The sequence below is a fragment of the Triticum aestivum genome, chromosome 7B (assembly GCF_018294505.1).
Source record: "Triticum aestivum cultivar Chinese Spring chromosome 7B, IWGSC CS RefSeq v2.1, whole genome shotgun sequence".
NCBI lineage: Eukaryota > Viridiplantae > Streptophyta > Magnoliopsida > Poales > Poaceae > Triticum > Triticum aestivum.
Genome location: NC_057813.1, coordinates 752,460,955 through 752,481,165, shown reverse-complemented (window position 1 = coordinate 752,481,165; position 20,211 = coordinate 752,460,955). Strand labels below are relative to the sequence as shown.

The window sequence follows — 20,211 nt, the reverse complement described above, 5'->3', positions numbered from 1 at the left end:
CGCATAGATTTGCCAAGTTTAACGCATAGATGGAGCCACGGAAACACCGACCGAACAGCATATGCGCTTCGGTACCTGTGCCGGAGATCCCGACGCTATTGACACTCCCGACCGATCTCCTGCTTGAGATCGTCCGACCTGCCCACACTCATTCGTTGCGCGGCAGTTTGCAAGCGCCTCCGCTGTGACATCCTCAGCCCGGCGTTCATCCGTCGCACCACGGAGCAACTGGCTCCGAACATCCTCACGTACTTTTCCATCCTCAGCCCGATGATGGATGGATGTGATTGTTTGGATCTGCCCCTCTCTTTCTTTTATAGTGATAGTAGATAGATGACAACCGACTCCTCACTCTGGTCCACCCGGTCAAGCCCACCGCCGAGTCCTTCTGCCAGGACCATCTCTCGCCCTTCATGTCGCACAGCATCGCCGACCTCTTTCGTTGGTACTATCCAGTGGCATCCCGCCGCGGCATTGTGGTTCTCCACCGCCGACTACATAGCGATGATCAAACCAAGTCTGGGTGCTCCACCGACCTATGTGTGTACGACCCCATGACTGGAGAGCAGACCTTCCTCTCAAAACCGCCTACCTGGAGTTCCAAGAACACTTGGCAAGTGTACGTGTTGCTCACTGCTGGGGACGGCGTTGGCTGCTCCTTCATGCTGCTCTTCTTTGATGTAGATCTAAAGGAATGGAGCACCAAAGTACATGCCGTCACATCCTCCTCTAGTACTTGGGGGCATGTTACCTCTCATGCAAGTGACCTTGAATTTCAATGGATATACGTCAGTCTGTACGGTGCCCCTGCCATCCTCTATGGCGGTATCATCAACTGGCCTGCATACCACGGCGATCATATCATCACATACAATGTGGGCACTGGGGCATCGGGACGACCGAAGCTCCCACCGACCAACTGCAAAGGAAACCAGCTTCACTTGGCAACATCACAAGACGGGAAGCTATTGAAACTACTGACCATAGAGAGGTTCAAGATATCAGTGTGGCTACAACTACCTACAGTTCCGGCAAATGGTGGTTGGTCATTGGAAAATGTGATTGACATTGAGGACAAATTACGGTCAGTGTGCCGAGATATCCCTCACGGCAGTGGCACTGCAGTCGTTAATTTCAAGGGCTCTGGGAAGAGGAGCGGTGACGTGGTGCTACTAGAGGTACGCAATAATGTTCACCGCAGTGTGGCCGTACTTCTTGATTTGGAGACAAATGAGATGCATACGCAAAAGGAGGGATCTTTGCTGCTGGAGATCGACCTACCATATCGCCTACAAACCATGAAACTATTTTCGTAGCTAGCTAGCAGGCCCAGTAAGTAGGGCACGATACAAAAGTATTTTACCATTTCCATCAAAAGCCATTTTTGTTATTCCATGAACCCTGCAATTGCTTTCATTTAGATAATTGTTTTAGTTATTCCGTGAACCCTGTAATTGCTTTCTTTAGATAATTATTATTGATGAATATACGGTGTACATCCTTGTCTTAAATTTCCGATGTTTGTTACTAATAGGACTTATCGGCACTCCACCCCGACCAAACGGAAACCTTTAGAAAATCCTAACCTTTTAAAATGTCATACAAATTTGAAATTATTGTTTATATGAGTTTTATGTGTCACAATTTGCTTTAACATACAAACACGAGACACGGAGGCAAAACACGTGTGTGGATGCCAGAAGCTCAATCAGATGCCATCGATCGACCACATGGCATCGACCAGCCACATCAGCACTTGACGTAGCAAAGTCCCATCAAATACCTCGATAGGGGCCCAAGTACGGCTGAAAATCATGGATCGGAGGTCACACAAGTGTTTATCCAGGTTCGGGCCTGTGGAGAGTAATACCCTACCTCCTACTGATTTTGATGATCCATATGGAGTGATGCCTCGTGTTAGGGTTAGAATGATGTATGAGATTGCTACTGAGAATTCTCCAATCTGAGGATAGATCATCAAAGGGAACCTTAGCCCTCCCTTTACATAGACAAGAGAGGCCTAGGGTTTACATGTTATACGCAATATGGGGAGCAGGAGAGTGAAAAGTGATAGAGAGAGGAGGAAAGTGACAGTCGGTAGAGGATAAGAGGAGCTTAGCAATAGCGCGGGTCTTGGTCCTGCCACTTCTAAGAAAGCTACCTGTAGCGCCTGGCTGGTGGCCCGCGCCGCTGCTAAGTGGGCCCACCAGCTGGCCCCGTGTATAAATAGCAGCAGTGAGCGTTCTGTGGCCGGTGCTGCTGCTATTTCCAAGGGCCCATACTGCTACTGTGAACTGCCCCGGGGGCACCGCTGGGCCCTCTTAGTAGTAGTGCGGGGATGGCAAGCCCGTGCTGCTACTATATGTTACCTGTAGCGCTGTGTTTAGCCCCGCGCTGCTACTAATTAACAGTAGTATAGTTGCCTTACCCAGCGCTGCTGTTAAGCGTCTACCTATAGGGTTTTTCCCTAGTAGTGGCGGCTCTGTGCTTGTTGTGTTGGATGCAGCGTCCACCGCAATCACCGTGACACTGTGTAATTATGTGCGCCATGCATAGCTGTTAACACCTAATATTAAAAGGAGGATTGTTTCTTCAGTTTTTTTGGTTTATTAGGGTGGAATCTAGATAATTTTCATATGTCCTGTTGTTTCCTCGTACGGGAGTTTTCCCGTTCTCCAGATTTTGTTTCAGTCAAAAAGCAAATCACAGGACGCACAAGCCGCAGTGGGCCGGCCCATTGGCGTAAGGACAGAAACAAAAATTCCAAAAAGAAAAATACTACAATCCTAGGAATCGGACACAGCAGCTGACGTTAGAGCGTTCATAATGCTACCACTAGGCTAAACAAGACTTGGTGATTAATTGGCCGCACGAAAATTTAAATTAAACTCACACTCGCACTAGATACTAAGGGAAAAAGGTTTTTTTAGTGAATATATTTTAGAACATGAAATTTTTACAAAGTTGTTAACATTTTATTTAATCGAACATTTTTTTAAAGAACAATATTTCTCTTTTTATTTTTTTGAAACCTGAGTATTTCATAAAACAGAAACAATTTTTTAAAACTAGGAGGTACTATTGTGATTATTTTTCAAATCTGCAAACATTTTTAAAACAAAAATATTTTTTGAACTTTAAATTTGTAAAGGAAAATATTTTTTAAAACATAATTTTTCACTCTATACTTATTAATAATACTTGGGGAATTTTTTAAATGTGTCCACTTGATGCATTGTTTTAGTTCAATTTATTAAACTAGGATTTGAAAGGAATATTTTTATCTGTTGCGTCTTCATGTACGACTAGTCTCACTTGGCCCAGTGACTCCCATCAAAATGCATGAGGAGTCTAACTAGGTTTCATGGTCTATCTGACACAAACTACTCAATTTACATGATGACACTGACATATATTATGTGTGCTTTTCCCTATTATATTAGCCAGATTATAAAAAATACTTTATCCAACGCTTTTGATCTTCGCCGGACACGAAGGCGGCTCAACAATCCAGCTGTTGGACTGTCCAACCTTGGTTAGTGACAACTGGTACCGTGATCACAGGCGACGAGGACGGCAAAGATGACAAGCGGAAAACATGTGTCTCCTGAGTATGTTGACTCCCACCCGATAGCATGCTCGAGATCGTGGTTCGCGCAGACATTATGACAATCTTTCGCTGCGCCGCCGTCTGCAAGCAACTTCGCTGCGATATCCTAAGCTCGCAGTTCATTAGCCGAGTCACCCAGCAAGCTGCTCCCTGCATCCTTGCCCTTTTCTGCACCTACGACGAGGAACCCTCACCCTGGTGCACCCGGTTGCGCCCGCCACAACGTCTTTCTGACACGACCAATTCTCGCATTTCATGTTGCGCAATGCCGGCAAGGACGTCCTAAGTCCATACTACCCTGTGGTATCACGCGGCGGCCTTGTTGTCCTCGACCTAAAGGATGAATCCAAGATCAAGGGATGTTTTGACATGTGCGTCTACGATCCCATGACGGGCCACCGCATGTTCCTCCCTGAACCGCCTAATACCGAGAGTGGCATCTGCAATCATCACGAGTATGTCTGTCCTGCTCACCGAGGCGGACGACATCGAATGCTCCTTAATGCTGCTCTCCATCGTTTTTAATAGATCCCGCATGAGTGTACGGAGTGCAACATCCTTCTCTGCTACTCCCTCCGTTCGGAATTACTTGTCGCGGAAATGGATGTATCTAGATGTATTTTAGTTCTAGATACATCCATATCTGAGACAAGTAATTCCGAACGGATGGAGTAGTTGGGGACCTATCACTTGTGCCAACCATCGTGGCTACAGCAACCCCCCCGTCCTCCGCGGTGGCGTATCCACTGGATGACACCTACGCCGGTGACCAAATCGTCACCTACGACGTTCGCACAAGAACTCCAGGACATGTGAAGCTCCCGCTCACCAACCGCAGCGCAAGGCATCTCCACTTGGCGACATCACGTGATGGAAACGTACTGAAACGGTTGGATATAGAAAGGTTCATTATATATGTGTGGCTACAACTCCCTACAGCTCGAATAGGTGGTGATGGTGATGGTTGGGCACTCGAAACAGTGATCAACATAGAGCAGAAACTACAGTTGCTGCACCCAGACATTCTTGCTAGAGGTTGTCCTGATGTTGAGTTCGAGGGATCCGGCCAGAGGAACAGTCACGTGGTGTTTCTAGAGGTACAACATAGGCAAGGGTTCATAGTTCTGGATTTGGAGAAAAAGGAGATGCATACTCAACAGGAGATCTTCTCATTGTTGGAGATCAACCTACCATCTCGCCTACAAACCATGAAAGTTTTCTCCTAACTAACTACCCAATTAAGTAGGGCAGGAGGAAACATTTCACGATCCTGGTTGTAATATGTTTGGTCCCAAAACACTTGGAATAGTAACTCCAGATGAATTTCATTAAATTTCAAAGAAATATTTACACAACTAGCAAAGCAAAAAATATTTGCAGGTGTGTGTTAGTCTAGTTAGTGAGCTGATCCGAGATTTCCCGTTTTGCTCTCTATCGAAACAGACTTTTCTCGAGATTTCTGCACCAACTATGAATATGACTTGGAATATTCTTGAAACTTTTCCCATTATTCTGAATTCAAATGTTTGAGCAACCAATAATCTCAGTTCTAATATTATTTTTGTACGTGATAGGTTCTGGAATAGCTTTTCAATATTTATTTCTTTATGAAAATACAATGTACAAGGATGAATATACAGATAGGTAGGTTGTCGCCGGCACTGGTAGGAAATCACATTAATATTGACACGCACTAAACTGAATTTGTGCCGAGAACGGGAACGTTACCAAACAGAATTTGGCACGGCACGTGCAAATAAGGAAAGAAGGAAATGCAAGTTCGAATTTGAGTTTGACGCACGTCAAAAAAGGAATCGCAACGAAATCAATTCATTTTTTTCTGCATCAGAAATCAATTCAGTTTGGTGCACGTACGTGCATGCATCGGCCATCCGTATATTGATTAATTAACTTGGCAGTTGACTAAGCAAAGCGGATGCAGATTGTGGTCTGCATCGATGACATCCGAAAGACGGAACATGTGTTGGGTTCGTGGTTCGTAGATGGCATGTATGGTTTCCTCCTTCAGCATCTTAGTCGTGGCGTGGTGCCAGATCTGAAATTCGATGGCGTGTCTGGTGTGTTGCCCCGGTCTGATTTGTTCAAAGGCAATGGCTTCACTGTTGGTGAGCCACCTTTACGAAGATAATGTGCAACAAATGAGCTCTAGATATGTATAAAATATGGAGTCGTCAGGAGGTGAGTGGGAGAACATCGTGCTCCATCTTCCATGTCCCGCCCACTGTAGCTTGCTTGATCCTCTGGTCCAGTGGCCCTAACTACTGAAGAGTGGTGATATAGAAGCAGGTCATGCTGCTGTCAGCTGCAGTGGCCGTGTGATGTGGGGCCGCGAGATCAGCTAGCCGGTGATCATACAAATCGCTCGCTTGGATCCAAGACAGGACGACATCGGTGTCACCATTGATACATGCGTAGATGTTCGATTATCAATAAGTCCACGACATCGAGAATAGTGTCGGTCATGTCGGGGGCTTCGGAGGATGCCATTGGCGGGCGAAGCTTCCGATGACTAGCGCTAGTGTTCCGATGCGATTTCTTTTGATTGCTTATTTGAGATGGCGATTGCAAGAAAGGGAACATTGGATTTGGGTTGCAGAAGATGGCCCATGGAGTTTCCTTTTCATGCCGAGTTGCAGTCGATTTCATGACCCCAATCAAAATAAATATAATTATTTACACTAAATTTTAGTACTTTGTAAAAACAGTTGTTTTGTGAAATCACAATCATAGGTGATTTACTCTATTTTTTCTAATCAAATTTACATTTTTAACATGCTACACCTTAAAAATAATTAACGCAAATCCACGTAAATGATTGAAAATAATAAATTAAAAAATTATATATTTCTCGAATTAATTTGTGACCATTGCATGGATATGGCGTACATGTTTTTGAGTGTATTCTTAGCGGGACACTTTTTATTTTCGGTCTGTAGTCTTATTATAGGTCTACGTAATTTATGGTATACAAAATATCTTGATAACGGTATTTAAAGACTTTTGTTAGCTTTTATTAAAGTAAACTATGAGGCTTTTGTCTTGCAATACATAGTCAAAATAAAAATAAATAGATACAACTAGATTACACAAGATGTTTAGGAGGAGCTTTTTATTAACCATTTGCATACTAGTTTATCATTTTTGGTCAAATGTGTGTGACATATAATAGTAGCTTTGGTAATCTACTAGAAGGATTGGGCGCGCTTTGATGCACTATTGGTGCTGTTAGGTTTCTTAAAAAACTTTACTCACTCTGCTTTTTAAAATATAAGGTGTATTACTTTTTGAAAAATCAAATATTTTAAGTTTGATCAAATTTGTAGAGAAATATATCAAAATTTATATACTAGTCGTCAACCTGTGCATTTGCACGGGCCGGTTATCTAATATTTACTTTCAATCTCCATTACGATCAAAAATCATTTTCTGAAATGAACCGCTATACCTCACAGTTTTGTGAAGGATATACTTTTAGAAACACAGAGATTTACATAGAAGGAATGCATATAAGTTAGATTAAATCATCATGTAGTGCCACCATACTACTATGTTTTTCGATAAGATGGTGTCACATTATTTAATCAAAGTTACTACATGAATATGCAACCATGTGTGAACAATTACCCTCATTATATGTTTGTTGGTCTCATTTGGGGACGATGTAGAGTCGCCTAATACACTATTCATTTTCTTATGCATAGGGTGCGGCCTTTAATGCATGTACTATTTAAAATATGCTTTTTAGAATCATTTAAAATATGCTTAAACAACACAAATCCCAGATTGTGGTCGAATTTGGTTTCCATTTCAATATTTGTCATGTGTGCTAATATATCTTGAATGATGTATAATGTAAATTTAAGTCTTGAACTATAGAGCAGTAGAGTTCGCATATGACATCCTGTAATCAATGGTTGGCACATATAAAATATGCGGGTGAACTTCTCCAAAACTTTGACAGTTTATATATAGAGAAGTTCTCAAAATGGTCGAGTGGATTGTAAAATTTTCATGACAAATAGCTTTATCGTATCATAACTTTATAATGATTTGTGAACATGATTTTCAATTAAAACATCAAAGTAAAATATTGCTGATTTTGCATATGTATGTCAAAAACATTTATAAGTACTACTTAAAAGATATTATTTTTTAGCCCGTAGTTACTAATTGGACTTTCGTCAATATTCTCCTCAAACAGTATAGAGTTTACAACTTGATATACACTTATATTTCCTTCAAAAATATTTAATATACCTTGGTGTTCAAAATAAGAAGAAATAGTTTGATCTAGATATAGGACTAAAGAATAATTTATAAGACAGTTAAATAGTATGCAAAAGAGCAGAAGATATAGACTATGATGAAAATTTAGAGTGACAATATGAATGCCCAATAAAAAACTAAGAAAACAAACTATGATGATCAAGCATTAGAAGTGGTGTTGGCCTTTCATAGCATAAATAGAATAAGACAAATTGGAGCCTGTTAGAGGTAGGCAAAAGATGATTTACATGATTGACCGTATAGACTCAATAAACCAATGGATGCCCTCGAAACAATAATAAATCATTAGAGGATGACCATGAAATAATATGATAGTTTCATTTATTGTGAACTGTACGTGTGCAATTTAAAAGCAACATCATCATAGTGCGTTTGAAGTTTCCAAAAAAAATCTGTTTTTTTTTGCAAAAGATTTTGTCGAGCAAAGAAAAACGAGAGGTATTTAGAGATCTCAGAATCAGTAGCATACAACGGTAAAGTTAATAGGAACATTGTGTGCTACCTAAAATGAAATACTGGCATATATCAGATGATCTCCTCACTCATATCTGAGAAAAAAGGAAATGCAACCAATGTGATTTTTGAATGATTTTTTTAAGAAAGCTTACTGGGGCACACAGGAGTGGAGGTAGGTTAAGAATGGTATGGTCACAACATTACAGTGCTACATCAATTTTCCTACACCGAAATAGGAGCCTGCAACAGCAACAAGTTTATGCATACCATTTCAAACTGGTGAAATTGATAAATCCACCTTACAATAATATCTATATCAACTATATTATTCCCCACGAAATTAAGAAAGGCATAAGAACTTATTAACATGATTCATGTGGATCAAAATGAAGGAAGGAACCAAGTGTTGGTTAAGGGAATATGTTTGGGCTATTGCCGTGGAAACAAAACTATAAGTTCCCCATGTCCCGGTTCAGAAATTAATAGTGGTACTAACAAAAACATATCAATACATAATTGAGTTTAGAACCATCTCCTAGGGAAGTGGCAGTTAGTCAATACACATCCCTATGAAACATCACAGAGGGAACCGTGCATTTTACATGCATAGTAGGCAAAAGAAAATAATTAAAACTATTTACACACGGTATATATGCATGCACTCAAGTCTAGAAGCAAATAAACCAGAAGAAGTAATGAAACATTTTTTTACTAATAATATCAAAAGACTAACACAAAATAACCATGGTCGAGTTATCGGTTATACTGACACTGATCACAATAAACTTCTAATTTCAAGATCTAAACGCCATTAATAAAGCATGCAAAAACCTTTAGCAATAAAATCAGTCATTATTAATTTGTGTTAAAGGTTTTTGCATATTTGTTGTACTTGGAAGCTTTTTGCATATGTAAAATCAGTCATAGACAGAGGCCATTAATACTCTTATGACTATGTGCTACTTCGAGACTTTTTTAATAAGATGGCGGCATGCATCATTATGATGCAAAGGCCGGGGGTACGCCTCCATTTCCAAAAAAAAAGACAGAGGTCACATAAACCTTTAAATGATATAGAAGTATATGCATATACGTATTTATCGACAACTAAAACGTGATTGATTAAGTTGAAGTCCGGATGCAATACATATACATGCCTTTCCTCTCTTTGTTTTTTGCATGGTCTTTCTCGACAACTCCTCTAAGTGGTAACCAAAGATAAAAACCTGAGTTCTCTCTGGTTGTACGTGTAGACTGAACAGACGTAAAGGCTAGTTTGACTGAACCAAGCACCACTGACTCTATGGCGATTAAAATTGTGTCCTTTTGCGCATGTATTTTCTGGAGCGGATCAAAGGGATTAGCTTCATATACATGTCTCTCCCTGAGTAATCGATCGAGCAGCCTGTTCGTCTGTTACATGCCTGAATTCGGACGTACTCCCTCCGTCCCATAATATAAGACGTTTTTTGACACTACACTAGTGTCAGAAAACGTCTTATATTATGGGACGGAGGAGTATATTTTTATCTCTTCGCAATACCAATCAGCTGAGAAGTAATCGAGCCTCCTCCCTCATATTTCTGTATCGCCGAAGGGATTAGCTTGATATACTTTGGAGCCCGGCTGAGGATATCATTGGTTAATGCAGTTTGAGGTGCCCGGCTGTAGATGCTCTCTAAGATAGAGTAGTTTTATCCCCTTTTTTGTTCGTTACCAGAAACCATATAGCAGTGTCATCCTATTTACCTTTTGCCCTATCATGCAAGTAATTTCTTCGCAATTACTCCCCGCAAAAAGAAAAAGAACAAAAAACTTCACGATTACTGCATTTCAGGGGGAATAGATAGAACAAATAGAATGTCCATCGACGCATGCTCAATGCTGATAACGGAAGCAACCACCAGCAAGGCTTCAAGGCTTCTGCAGGCTCTTTGGGACTATAAAGCAGAAGTACTCCCTCTGTAAACAAATATAAGAGCGTTTATATATTTCTTTACGGAGGGAGTAACTTGGCAGCTGCTTTGTGTTTGCTAACACAGAGACCATCTATATTTGAGCATGTAACTGTATTTTCTTTCAATGTAGCTGATTCGGTTGCATTGTGCTTGTTTCGTATCACCTAGATACACCCAGGTCGCCAATGCGGTTGCCGTCCCGGTCGCTCGAGCCCTCGGATGTTCCCTCGGGCGTGCTTACAAGGGTGAAATCGACCGAGACTGGCCCCTGTTCGAACTACCCGAGAGTTTCAGCCTTTTGGATCAAGCGTCTGCCACAAGATCGTCCGCAGGAGTAGAATGATTGTTTGACTGGTTATGTTGATTTGGGTCATACTCCTATTTATGCTTATGCACACACTTGTGAAGAAAATTTTGTAACTTAACTGAGCTGCATCTAAGTGACTGGCACTGAAGATTCTTTTGGAATTCTGCTTTCCTTTGGAGTTTTGCTTCTTGTGTTGTTTTTCCACAAGGGTAGTTTCCAAAACTCTTCACACACTCTTGGTATTGCTGAAGAAAAATAATATCCTAAATGGTGACAGTTGCTAGTGAAAACCAAACCTAATTACATTTTGGTGAGGATCATGGTTAATTTGGGCAAATGTTAACCAAGCAAGCACATTCTGAATATCCAGATCAAATAATAAGAGTAGTAATTCTGGAATAGATAGTTCCACATGAATAGAAGGCAAATTAACAGAGGCAAGTTCAGTGCAGCTTCCATGGCACAGCCTCCTAGTCCTGGCACACATACAGTCTGAAGAAAACACACTAGAAAATACTAGAATAGAGTTCTCTAATGAGACCTGGTTCTAATGAGCCACAACAGGGCACATAGTAATACTTAAGTATCGGTGCAACAACACCTTCAGTGAATTCATCACCTAAGGTGCAGGTGAGCAGGCGTGGAGCCTTTTTATTAGGGCAGCAGTAGATTGTGGAGCATCATCAGCAGTAGAACATGACCTTCTTCACGCTGTCCTTGAGCGCAGGGAGGGGCCTGACGACCCCGGCGCCGGCGGCGCGGGTGCTGCGGGACGTCGACGAGCCGGACTTGCGCGCGCTCGAGATGGAGCCGCTGTCGGAGCTGTCCGGCTCCATGTAGAAGCGGGCGCGGAAGGCGGCCAGGTGAGCGTAGTATGCTGGAGGGACTGCAAATGCAGGGGAAGCAGAAAACATTTTCAGTCAGTCAGAAATGTTCATTACAGTTCAAGACTTTCAGCATGTTGACAAACATTTATTTAAAAATGTTTACGGTTCAAGACTTTCAGAATGTTGACAAGCATTTAGGACGAAAAGTTTCCAGAGTGCCAACTTACCGATAGACACCGAGCGCGTGCACCTAGCGTAACTGCACAAGAGGTCAGAGGAGATTATAAGTTAAGGAACAGAATGCTCATTGTTCATTGATCAAGAAGACAATGAGAACCGGGCGAAGGACTGCGGAACCTACGTGTAGCAGAGGTTGTTGGTGAGGGTCTGCAGTCCATCAGCAGTGAAGTTGTTCTCATCCCACAGGACATGGTAATGCGCGGGGCGGCTCGTGCCCTGCCCACAACGGAGATCATTTCAATCCTCACCTCAAACTCAAAAAGTCTAAATGATATATAGAAATATGCAAGCATGTCACATCTCATTTACCTTGATGCCGGCATGGCTGCACAGGAAGAAATCAAACTCTGTAGGGTGGCAGATCTTGGAGTCAATCACAGTGCCTGCAAACAAATGAAGCAAGGCAGATCAATCATGGAGACAAGATTAGATCATCAGAGAACATAGTGAGGGAAACATTGGCATGGCAGTAACTCACCGGGAAGGATGTTGCCGCTCTTGTCGACGGTGCTCTGGTCATTGTGGTTGTGCGCAAACAGCCTCGTGTGGTGGCGCTTCTGGACCACGACAAACGTAACCAGCGGCTGGTAGTTTGCTTCCAGCGATGCGCATGCCTGAGAGAAAGATCAGGGAAGATCAGAATGGAGAAGGTAAAAACCCTGAAAAACAGGGGAAATTGTACTTTTTGTTACCTTTCTGATGGCATCAAGCTCATGCAGTAGAACTTGGTAGAACTGGCCTTCACTCACTCCATCCCTGTGTAAAGGCAACCACCTTTAGTCCCAGCTCTCAAGTATATATAACAAGCTATTTTTCCAAACAAACTCCAGTGTAAACACCAAAATTGTCTCAAAGTAGTACTAGTGTAGAACTTCTGCAAGGGAGCATACCTATAGAAAATAATACGCTCGGGCTTTTCTCCGGTTGTTCGCTTAAAGGATGTAAGAAGCTCCCTGCAAACATGTGCAGCAGAGTGTGAATTGCGCCGAAAAGTATAGAGACAAGGAAGGGAGATTGGAGAGGGTTAGGGACTGAGGTGGATACCTGACCATGCCACCATGGATGGTTCCCCTCTGAGGATCATGAGTCACATTGTACAGATCCTCTATTAATTCCTGCCTGTGAGTCTGAGCAGAGACTAGGCCAGCATACTTGGTCACCTCAGGCCAATCCTGGGAGGCCACAACCTGCAGGGCAAGGCAACATGACAGAAATTTAAGGTTCATGTTTTCCTTTCAGCAAATATGCCGATCGATCGATGTAGATAGGAACAGAACGGTCACTGAGCATGGAGTAAGAGATTGTACAACTTACTGCAGCAATGGAAGGGCTGCTGTCTTCACCAGGATGAGGATGGGTGACATCTGCACCGAATATGATCGTCGGCTTGTCCGTAACCAAAGGAATGCGCCTTGTCAACGCATCAGCCAGTACAGTGTTCCTTCCCCCAACCTTCATCAAGAACAAAAGGTCGCGTTACACTCGACAACAGGAGAAAATGCACAAAAAAGCAACAAGAAGCTTGAACACCTACCTTGACATTTATCTTGAGAGAAAGGTTTGCCAGGATTTGCTTGTTCATCTTGAACACTTGCTTTGTCAAACAGCACTGGGAAATCAGCCCAAGGTCGATCTCGCAGACACGCTTCAGGTCACCTGATACCATCATATGTGAGCATTTTGGCCTAACCTTGAGCCTAACAGAGTAACAGTTGCAGAAATAGACATAGCCGAAAATTTAGTTACCATAAAGTGAGCCATTGTTATCAGGGAGAATTCCAATAAGCAACTCGATCTCCTTGCGCTGCGGTCCAAGCGCGGTCATCGCATCATGGAACCTAGCTTTCAGACCTCTCTCCACTTGATCAGGGCGCACGTATATAACCGGAAGAACAGGCTCCAAAGCAAAGTCCTGTAATTCACAGTAAGAAGTACTGTTACTGTTGTAAACAAGTAGTACAGAGAAAAAATAGCATGTACAATGTGCAAAAAGTGTATCTTGAAGCATTTCAGGGGTACTTGCCATTCCTGAGGCTTGGCACATGCGAGCGAGTTCACGGCAGAATCCAGTAGCCATACTCTCTTGCACATTTCGAGCGAAGTTGACACACAGCCAGCTCCTGACTCTAGCACCATTGACCATTTTCTGCATAACGAAAAAAAATGAAAATGAACAGTAAGGGTTGAGACAAAGCACACAAAGGCGATATGATTCACGTAGATAACAATTTGGCCAAGACTTTGGCGCTATTACGGCTGTTTGATGGATTATTATTTTGTTACCTTGTTCATCATATTCCACTGGCCAACTCTAGGCAAGCAATCCTTCTCTCTACCAGTCTCGCTGTACTTCAGCTGAAAGAATAGAAACAACAGGGGAAGTCATTGTACCAGAGATTCAGAAAACAGGGGAAGTTACAGAAACTTATGTAGTATGTCTAGCTCTCATCTCATGCACCATCCACTCATAAAAAAGGATCACTAGCACAATAAGGGCACAAGACAAATAACTTCAAAAGACATTGTCTCAGCAAAATTGAGGTACTTCTTCCACCTACCCGAGGAGCAGGCAAAATCCGTGCCTCGACCGATGCCAGGCGCTCGCTGATCTTAATACCAAACTCTTTTGCATACGGATCATCGTGGTAAGAGTTGTGATTCACCATCTGTGGACACACACACAAAAAAAAAAGGTGATGCTCTGCATAATCATGTGAGATTGCTCACTTGCACATAGTAGGATGGTAGAAGTCCCAACAACAATAAGAATGCTGTACCTGAACTATGTCGCGCTCCCGGTCATGCGGACGCTGGCATGTCTCCTCAAGAAGAGCTCTTATCTGGCCCTGGTTCAGCCTCTTGGAGTACCTCTGCCCCTCCACTATTTTGCAGACCTGAATAAATTCAGTTCAGGATTGTAAGCACAGATCATAAACAGTTGATTCAAAGGTTTCGCCGTGAAAGGTTGAAAAGAAAATAGTGCAGGATCTTCACTGTGTAAAAAAGAAAAGGGAGTGTATTTTCAGTATTAGCATTGTACCTCCATGGGGAGGTAATTTGGACGCTGCTGGTTGCCGACTGTCAGACAGGGAAGGTTGATGTGCTGGATGGCAAACCCATATGTCTCCTGAAAATACTGGACAACCGACTTCACCGTGCCCCCTTGATCAACAGGAAAACTGCGGCGAAAGAACACCATTTTTTTAGGAATACAAAAAATAGCACCATAGGTTTTCCAATGTACATGAATGGCTTCAGACAAAATAAGAGGGAGATCATAATGGTGCATGATGAAAAGAGGAAGCTCCATACGTTAGCTCCCTAGTTGTCTGAGCTGTTAAACCAGATATCCGGTACTTGCGCCGAATGTTGCCACGGTGAGTAACTTCCACCTTCACTCCCCTTAGGGCCTTCTTGATCTAGCGTGTTCAGCGATAGCATCAGCTTGGCTTGCTAACTTAGTGAATAAAAATTACCAAAAATATCTATGCAAGAAATCACAGCTCAGCTAATCTGTGCCAAAATAAAGCCATCCAAACTTTGATGAGTTATCGGAAACGTATTCATCAACAAGCCGAAAATGGACTGTAAATTCATTTAACAAACCCAACTCTACCGTCTTGCAACAAAGCCACTTCCATCTGAAGCTAATCTTCCTAAATGAAGTAGGACAAAATGCTGAGTACAAACTACAAAGTGTTAGCCAAGTATACCTTGACGCGCTCGGCATCCGAGAGGGCCCTCGAGTGAATGTCAGCGTTCAAAAGCTGCCCGACAAAATCGAGGACAGGCAGCGGCTCGAAGAAAGATGTTGCTGACATATCTAAAAAAAGGCAGAGAAAGGAAGGTCAGTGTATATTGAAGGAAGTATTGAAGGAAGTGTGAAACCTTAATAAACAATTAAGCAACATCAAGAGGCATCTCTGTCAAAAAAAGTTCAGAGTTACAGAAGTTTCTGAATGCATCCTATTCCTAACATAAATAACAGTAACATCACATCTCAAAGATAGCTGGAATGCAGACAACATCTATCTAAGCGGCTCGGAAGTTGCACCAAAACCTTAATTGTCACTGATTATGCTAGTTAGCTAGCTAGTTCAAAGTGCATTCACATATCATTTTTCCTATCTTCAGTTCACTAGAGACCATTGCCTTTCTGTAAAAAAAGTATCATGCATATGAGTTAGTCATGTGAACTTTCACTTTGTAAAGCCTTAATGACATAGTCATAAGCAGGAACCCACTGTGAACTTTCAGTATGAAACATTCACTCAACAATGGGCAACAGCCTGAAATGAATATCTATCAGAACAACAACACTGATGGAAATATGAAAATGCAGCAATTTCTACTGCCAATCAGTCAGTGGCTTCACCATGTACTCCTACTAGATAACACACACACACGCAAGGATCATTCATCATGGAACCCGAGCACCGGCAGTTTCATTGTAACACACATATATTCATGAGTGAAAGTCGAGAGCTTTACCGATGTTGAGCGACAATCCCATCTGGGTAGGGCGGATGGTCTGATAAAACCCGCGCCAGCTCTCGACCCCGTCGCCGAGGGACCGCCGCCGACCGAAGTCCGGCGAGAAGAACGATCGACCATATGGCGCATATCTACATGACAATTCATGGAAACATGTCATCCTTTCATCTCCTCACACATACTTACTTCCTAGTAGTATTACACAATGCCTAGTGATCTTGTGATCTAGCAATGTACTGTACCTAGCTGTTGGCAGCTCACGCAGGACGATGTCAAGGACCTGCAGGGCCTCCTGGGGCGCCTCGGCCTGCCTCCCGGCGATGTACTGCTCGAGCCGCCGCAGATCGGCCCTCGCCGCGTACCTGATCACCACCTTGAACGTCCTCTCACGCCTGGAACATCACACCAAGAACACGGTCAGAAACGAAATGCCGACAAACAAACAGAGGATCAGCCATGGTGGTTGAGGAGGAGGCTCCTCAACCATGGTGGTGTATCACCTCTCCTGGCCGGAGCCGTCGTCCTCCTCGAGCACGGTGATGTGGAACTCCTTGGAGGTGAAGGGCAGCGGGCCGGCGGTGTACATGCTCTTGCTGCCGTCGTAGGCGGGGAGGCGGCCGCCGAGGTAGGACGCCCGGTGCAGGCGCACCAGCTCGCCCATGACGGCGCGGCCGGACACCCGCGACGTCTCCGGCGTGATGGCCACGTCGTACTGGTGCAGGTCCTTGTCCGGCAGCTCGGCCAGGAAGTGGTTCGCCTTCACCAGGCACCGCGTGCCGGCCCGCCCGCTCCCGGGGCGGTGCGGGAACTTGCACGAGCTGTCCGCCCGCGGGATCGGCGCCCGGGCCACGGCGAGCTCCCTGCCGGTGCCGGTGGTGACCGAGCCCGAGTCGTCGCCTCCCATGGACATGGACAGGGCGTCGAACTGGTCGGTGACGTCGTCGAGCTCGAGATGCTCGGCGACGGCCTCGAGGGCCTCAGGGGCCGGGGCGGGCGGAGCCGGAGCGGCGTCGTCCGTGTTTGCTTGGCGCAGCTCGGGAGCTATCGTGGCGGCCGGGCCGCCGTTGCCGTTGGCGTGCGGCTGCGCCGGAGCAGGGGCGGCCGGGCGCCACTGCTGCGCCGCGCCGCGAGGCTGGTAGGAGCCTCCTCCTCCTCCCCCTCCGCCGCGGCCGCCTTGCTGAGGGTAGAAGCCGAAGCCGCCGCGGCCGCGACCACCCATGCCCCTGCCCTGGCCGCCCCCTCGCCCGCCGCCGCCGCCGCCTTCGTCGCCGAACCCCGGCATCCTCGGCCTCCACGACCCCATGCTCGCTCGATCAGCTGCAGCCAACGAGAGAGAGACCAAGATCTCAGTCAGAACAATGGCGTGAGCGTACTCAACTACTGTACATAACATCCCGAAGCAAACAAGATATTTCTCTCAGGATTTCATCAAACCAAACAAACAAGAAAAGATGCATCTTTCGGCTCGTTCTTTCTTCTCATCAAACTCGGGCCAAAAAACCCAAATCCGCCGGCCGCGAGAGAAGAGAAGATCGGAGAGGGAATGCGCTATCATCACCTTGGCCGACCGGAGATTCGAAACCGCAGCTGGGCTACAGGAGTGCTCTGTTCTTTCTTTGAGAGGGGAGGGAGGGTGAGTGTGGAATGGAGGTGGATGGGGGGGAGAAAACGCCAAGGAGATGACTTTATATGCTCTAGCTACTGCCCCACCCCACACACAAACCCTCCTCCTCCTCCTATTTCCTCCCTTGATTTCTCTGCCATTTGTAATTCCTGGTAGGTTATGTTTTCACAGCACATTTACTTATTTTTATTTATGTTGTTCATGTGCTGGTTGCTGGTTCTTGTGAAGACATTCTACTGTGTTCATTATCTTGTCAAAAAAAATTTGTTGTGCAAACTTAAAATTACTTCCCACCGTGGCTGTACGCGTGACGACGGAGCGGCGGCTTTATGTAGAGTTCCTCCTCTAGCTTGTCATGTGTTGTGTTGCATCTTTTCTTTTTATTGAACTTAAACCGCGGCACTTGTTTCCGAACGGATGGAGTGTTTGTTCGGCTGCTCTTGTCTCGTTCGAAATCAAATCGTCGTGGATCAAGGGTTGGATCCCATCCATCCCATAACAAGACATTGTAGTACATCAACTGTCATTGTAGTCAGCATCGTGGTTTATCTTTGTTCGGGGATTTTCAACAACTGATAACAAGACGGACCGTGTTTCTCAAAAAAGGAAATGGAAAGATGGGCCCACTAGAAAAAAGAAATTAAATCAAGAACGATGGGCGGTGATATAAAAACACAGAAACAATATTTTATTTCAAAAAATGATTTCTTTTAAATGAGCGTAGGAAGTGAGGAATGTTTTTAGTCGGTTGACACGAGATAAGCATAGAGATCTCTGCATCTGCCATTGATGAATTTTATTGTGTTATAGATCCACACAATTGTTTCTATATAACACAATAATAATAGGATTTGTTGATGAATTTTACGATAATGGAGAGCACATCTAGATGTATAAGTAGAAGTGTTTTCAAAATAACTCTAAAACTTTGAACTGAGCTTTTAAATGAAATCCAGCTCTTGGCAACCTCGAGTGGAACTATTTTCAAAAGATTTTAAAACCTTAAAATATGCTCTCTTTTTTTTGCAAAAGTTTCATGTTCTCTGCAACTTGGACTGGAAATGTTTTCAAAGGATTTCTAAAACATTGAAATGCATTATTTGAAACTGTAGTCCCTAGGCAACCTGGATTGGGACTGTTCCCAAAGTATTTATAAAACTTTGAAATGCGCTTTATGTTTTGAAAATTTCCAGATCTAAGCAAACCTGGCGTGTAACTATTTTGAAAGAATTTCGAAAACTTATAAATACATTTTTTTATTTTGAAAATTGCAAGCCCTGGGCAACCTGGAGTGGAATTGTTTTCATAGGATTTCTAAAACTTTGCATTTCTTATTTTCAGAATTGCAAGCTCTAGGAAACATAGAGTGGGATTGTTTTTAAAATTTCAAAATACACTTTAAAAACAATATGTTATTTTTTTTAAGAAAAATAAGCTCTAGGAAACCTAGAGTGGAACTAGTTTCAAAGGGTTTCCATAACTTTAATGCACTTTTTTGTTTTGAAATTTTAAATCTCTAGGCAACCTAGAGTGGGATTATTGCCAAAATTTTGAAATATACTTTAAAAAATCATGATTCATTTATTTTTGTTGATAATTTGAAACCTAGTCAACCTGGAGTGGAACTATTTTCAAAATAATTTTAAAAATTTACGATATTGTATGGTTTAAAAATTGCTAGCTCTTGACAACCTCAAGTGGAACTGTTTTCAAAGGATTTCTAAGGCTTTAAATAAATCTTAACATTGCAAGGTCTACGCAACAGTGAGTGGAATAGTGATTGAAGGATATCAAAAACTTTGAAATAAAATTGGTCTTTTGAACATTGCAATGTCTATGCAACCATGGGTAGAAATGTTTTCAAAATGTTGATATACGTTTAAAAAACGAAGCGCTAGCCAATTTGAAGTAAAATTGTTTTCAAAATTTTGATATAGGTTTAAAAAATCAAGCGCTAGCCAACTTGGAGTGGAATTGTTTTCAAAAGATTTCTAAAACTTTGGTATAAAGAATTTGAGATCCAGGAAACCTGGACTAGAAATGTTTTCAAAGGATTTCTAGAACCTTGACATATGTCTTTTTCTAGATTTGAAGTTCTAGGGAATCTGCAGCAGAACTATTTTCAAAGCATTTCTATAACTCTGAAATTATTTTTCTGTTTTAAAATTGGAAGCTCTAGGCAGTCTGGAGCGCAAATGATTTCAAAGGATTTCTATAACTCTGAAATATATTTTTGTTTTGCAATTTTTGAAGCTCTTTGGAGTGGAGTTGTCTTCAAAAAGATTTCTCAAACTTTGAACTATGTTTTTTTTAAATCATGCTCTACACAACCTAGAGAGGAACTCTTTTCACAACATTTCCAGACTTTGAAGGTTTTTTTTTGTTTC

General features: G+C 43.1%; 1 protein-coding gene across 1 annotated transcript; it reads right to left on the bottom strand.

Annotated features, from left to right (window-relative positions):
• Positions 1–11,012: 11,012 nt before the first annotated feature.
• Positions 11,013–17,914, bottom strand: LOC123158067 (protein argonaute 1D). Its single transcript, XM_044576204.1, has 22 exons — positions 17,759–17,914; positions 16,701–17,517; positions 16,443–16,592; positions 16,198–16,331; positions 15,420–15,529; positions 15,019–15,125; positions 14,747–14,885; positions 14,484–14,600; positions 14,265–14,372; positions 13,990–14,061; positions 13,730–13,852; positions 13,453–13,618; positions 13,241–13,362; positions 13,021–13,158; positions 12,751–12,893; positions 12,597–12,659; positions 12,399–12,462; positions 12,185–12,320; positions 12,016–12,089; positions 11,828–11,922; positions 11,694–11,725; positions 11,013–11,525 (listed from the first exon to the last, which is right to left on the bottom strand). Exons 2-22 carry the CDS (start codon positions 17,501–17,503, stop codon positions 11,323–11,325), a joined length of 3,099 nt encoding a protein of 1,032 aa, XP_044432139.1. The 5' UTR covers positions 17,504–17,517; positions 17,759–17,914; the 3' UTR covers positions 11,013–11,322.
• Between the last annotated feature and the right edge of the window lie 2,297 nt (positions 17,915–20,211).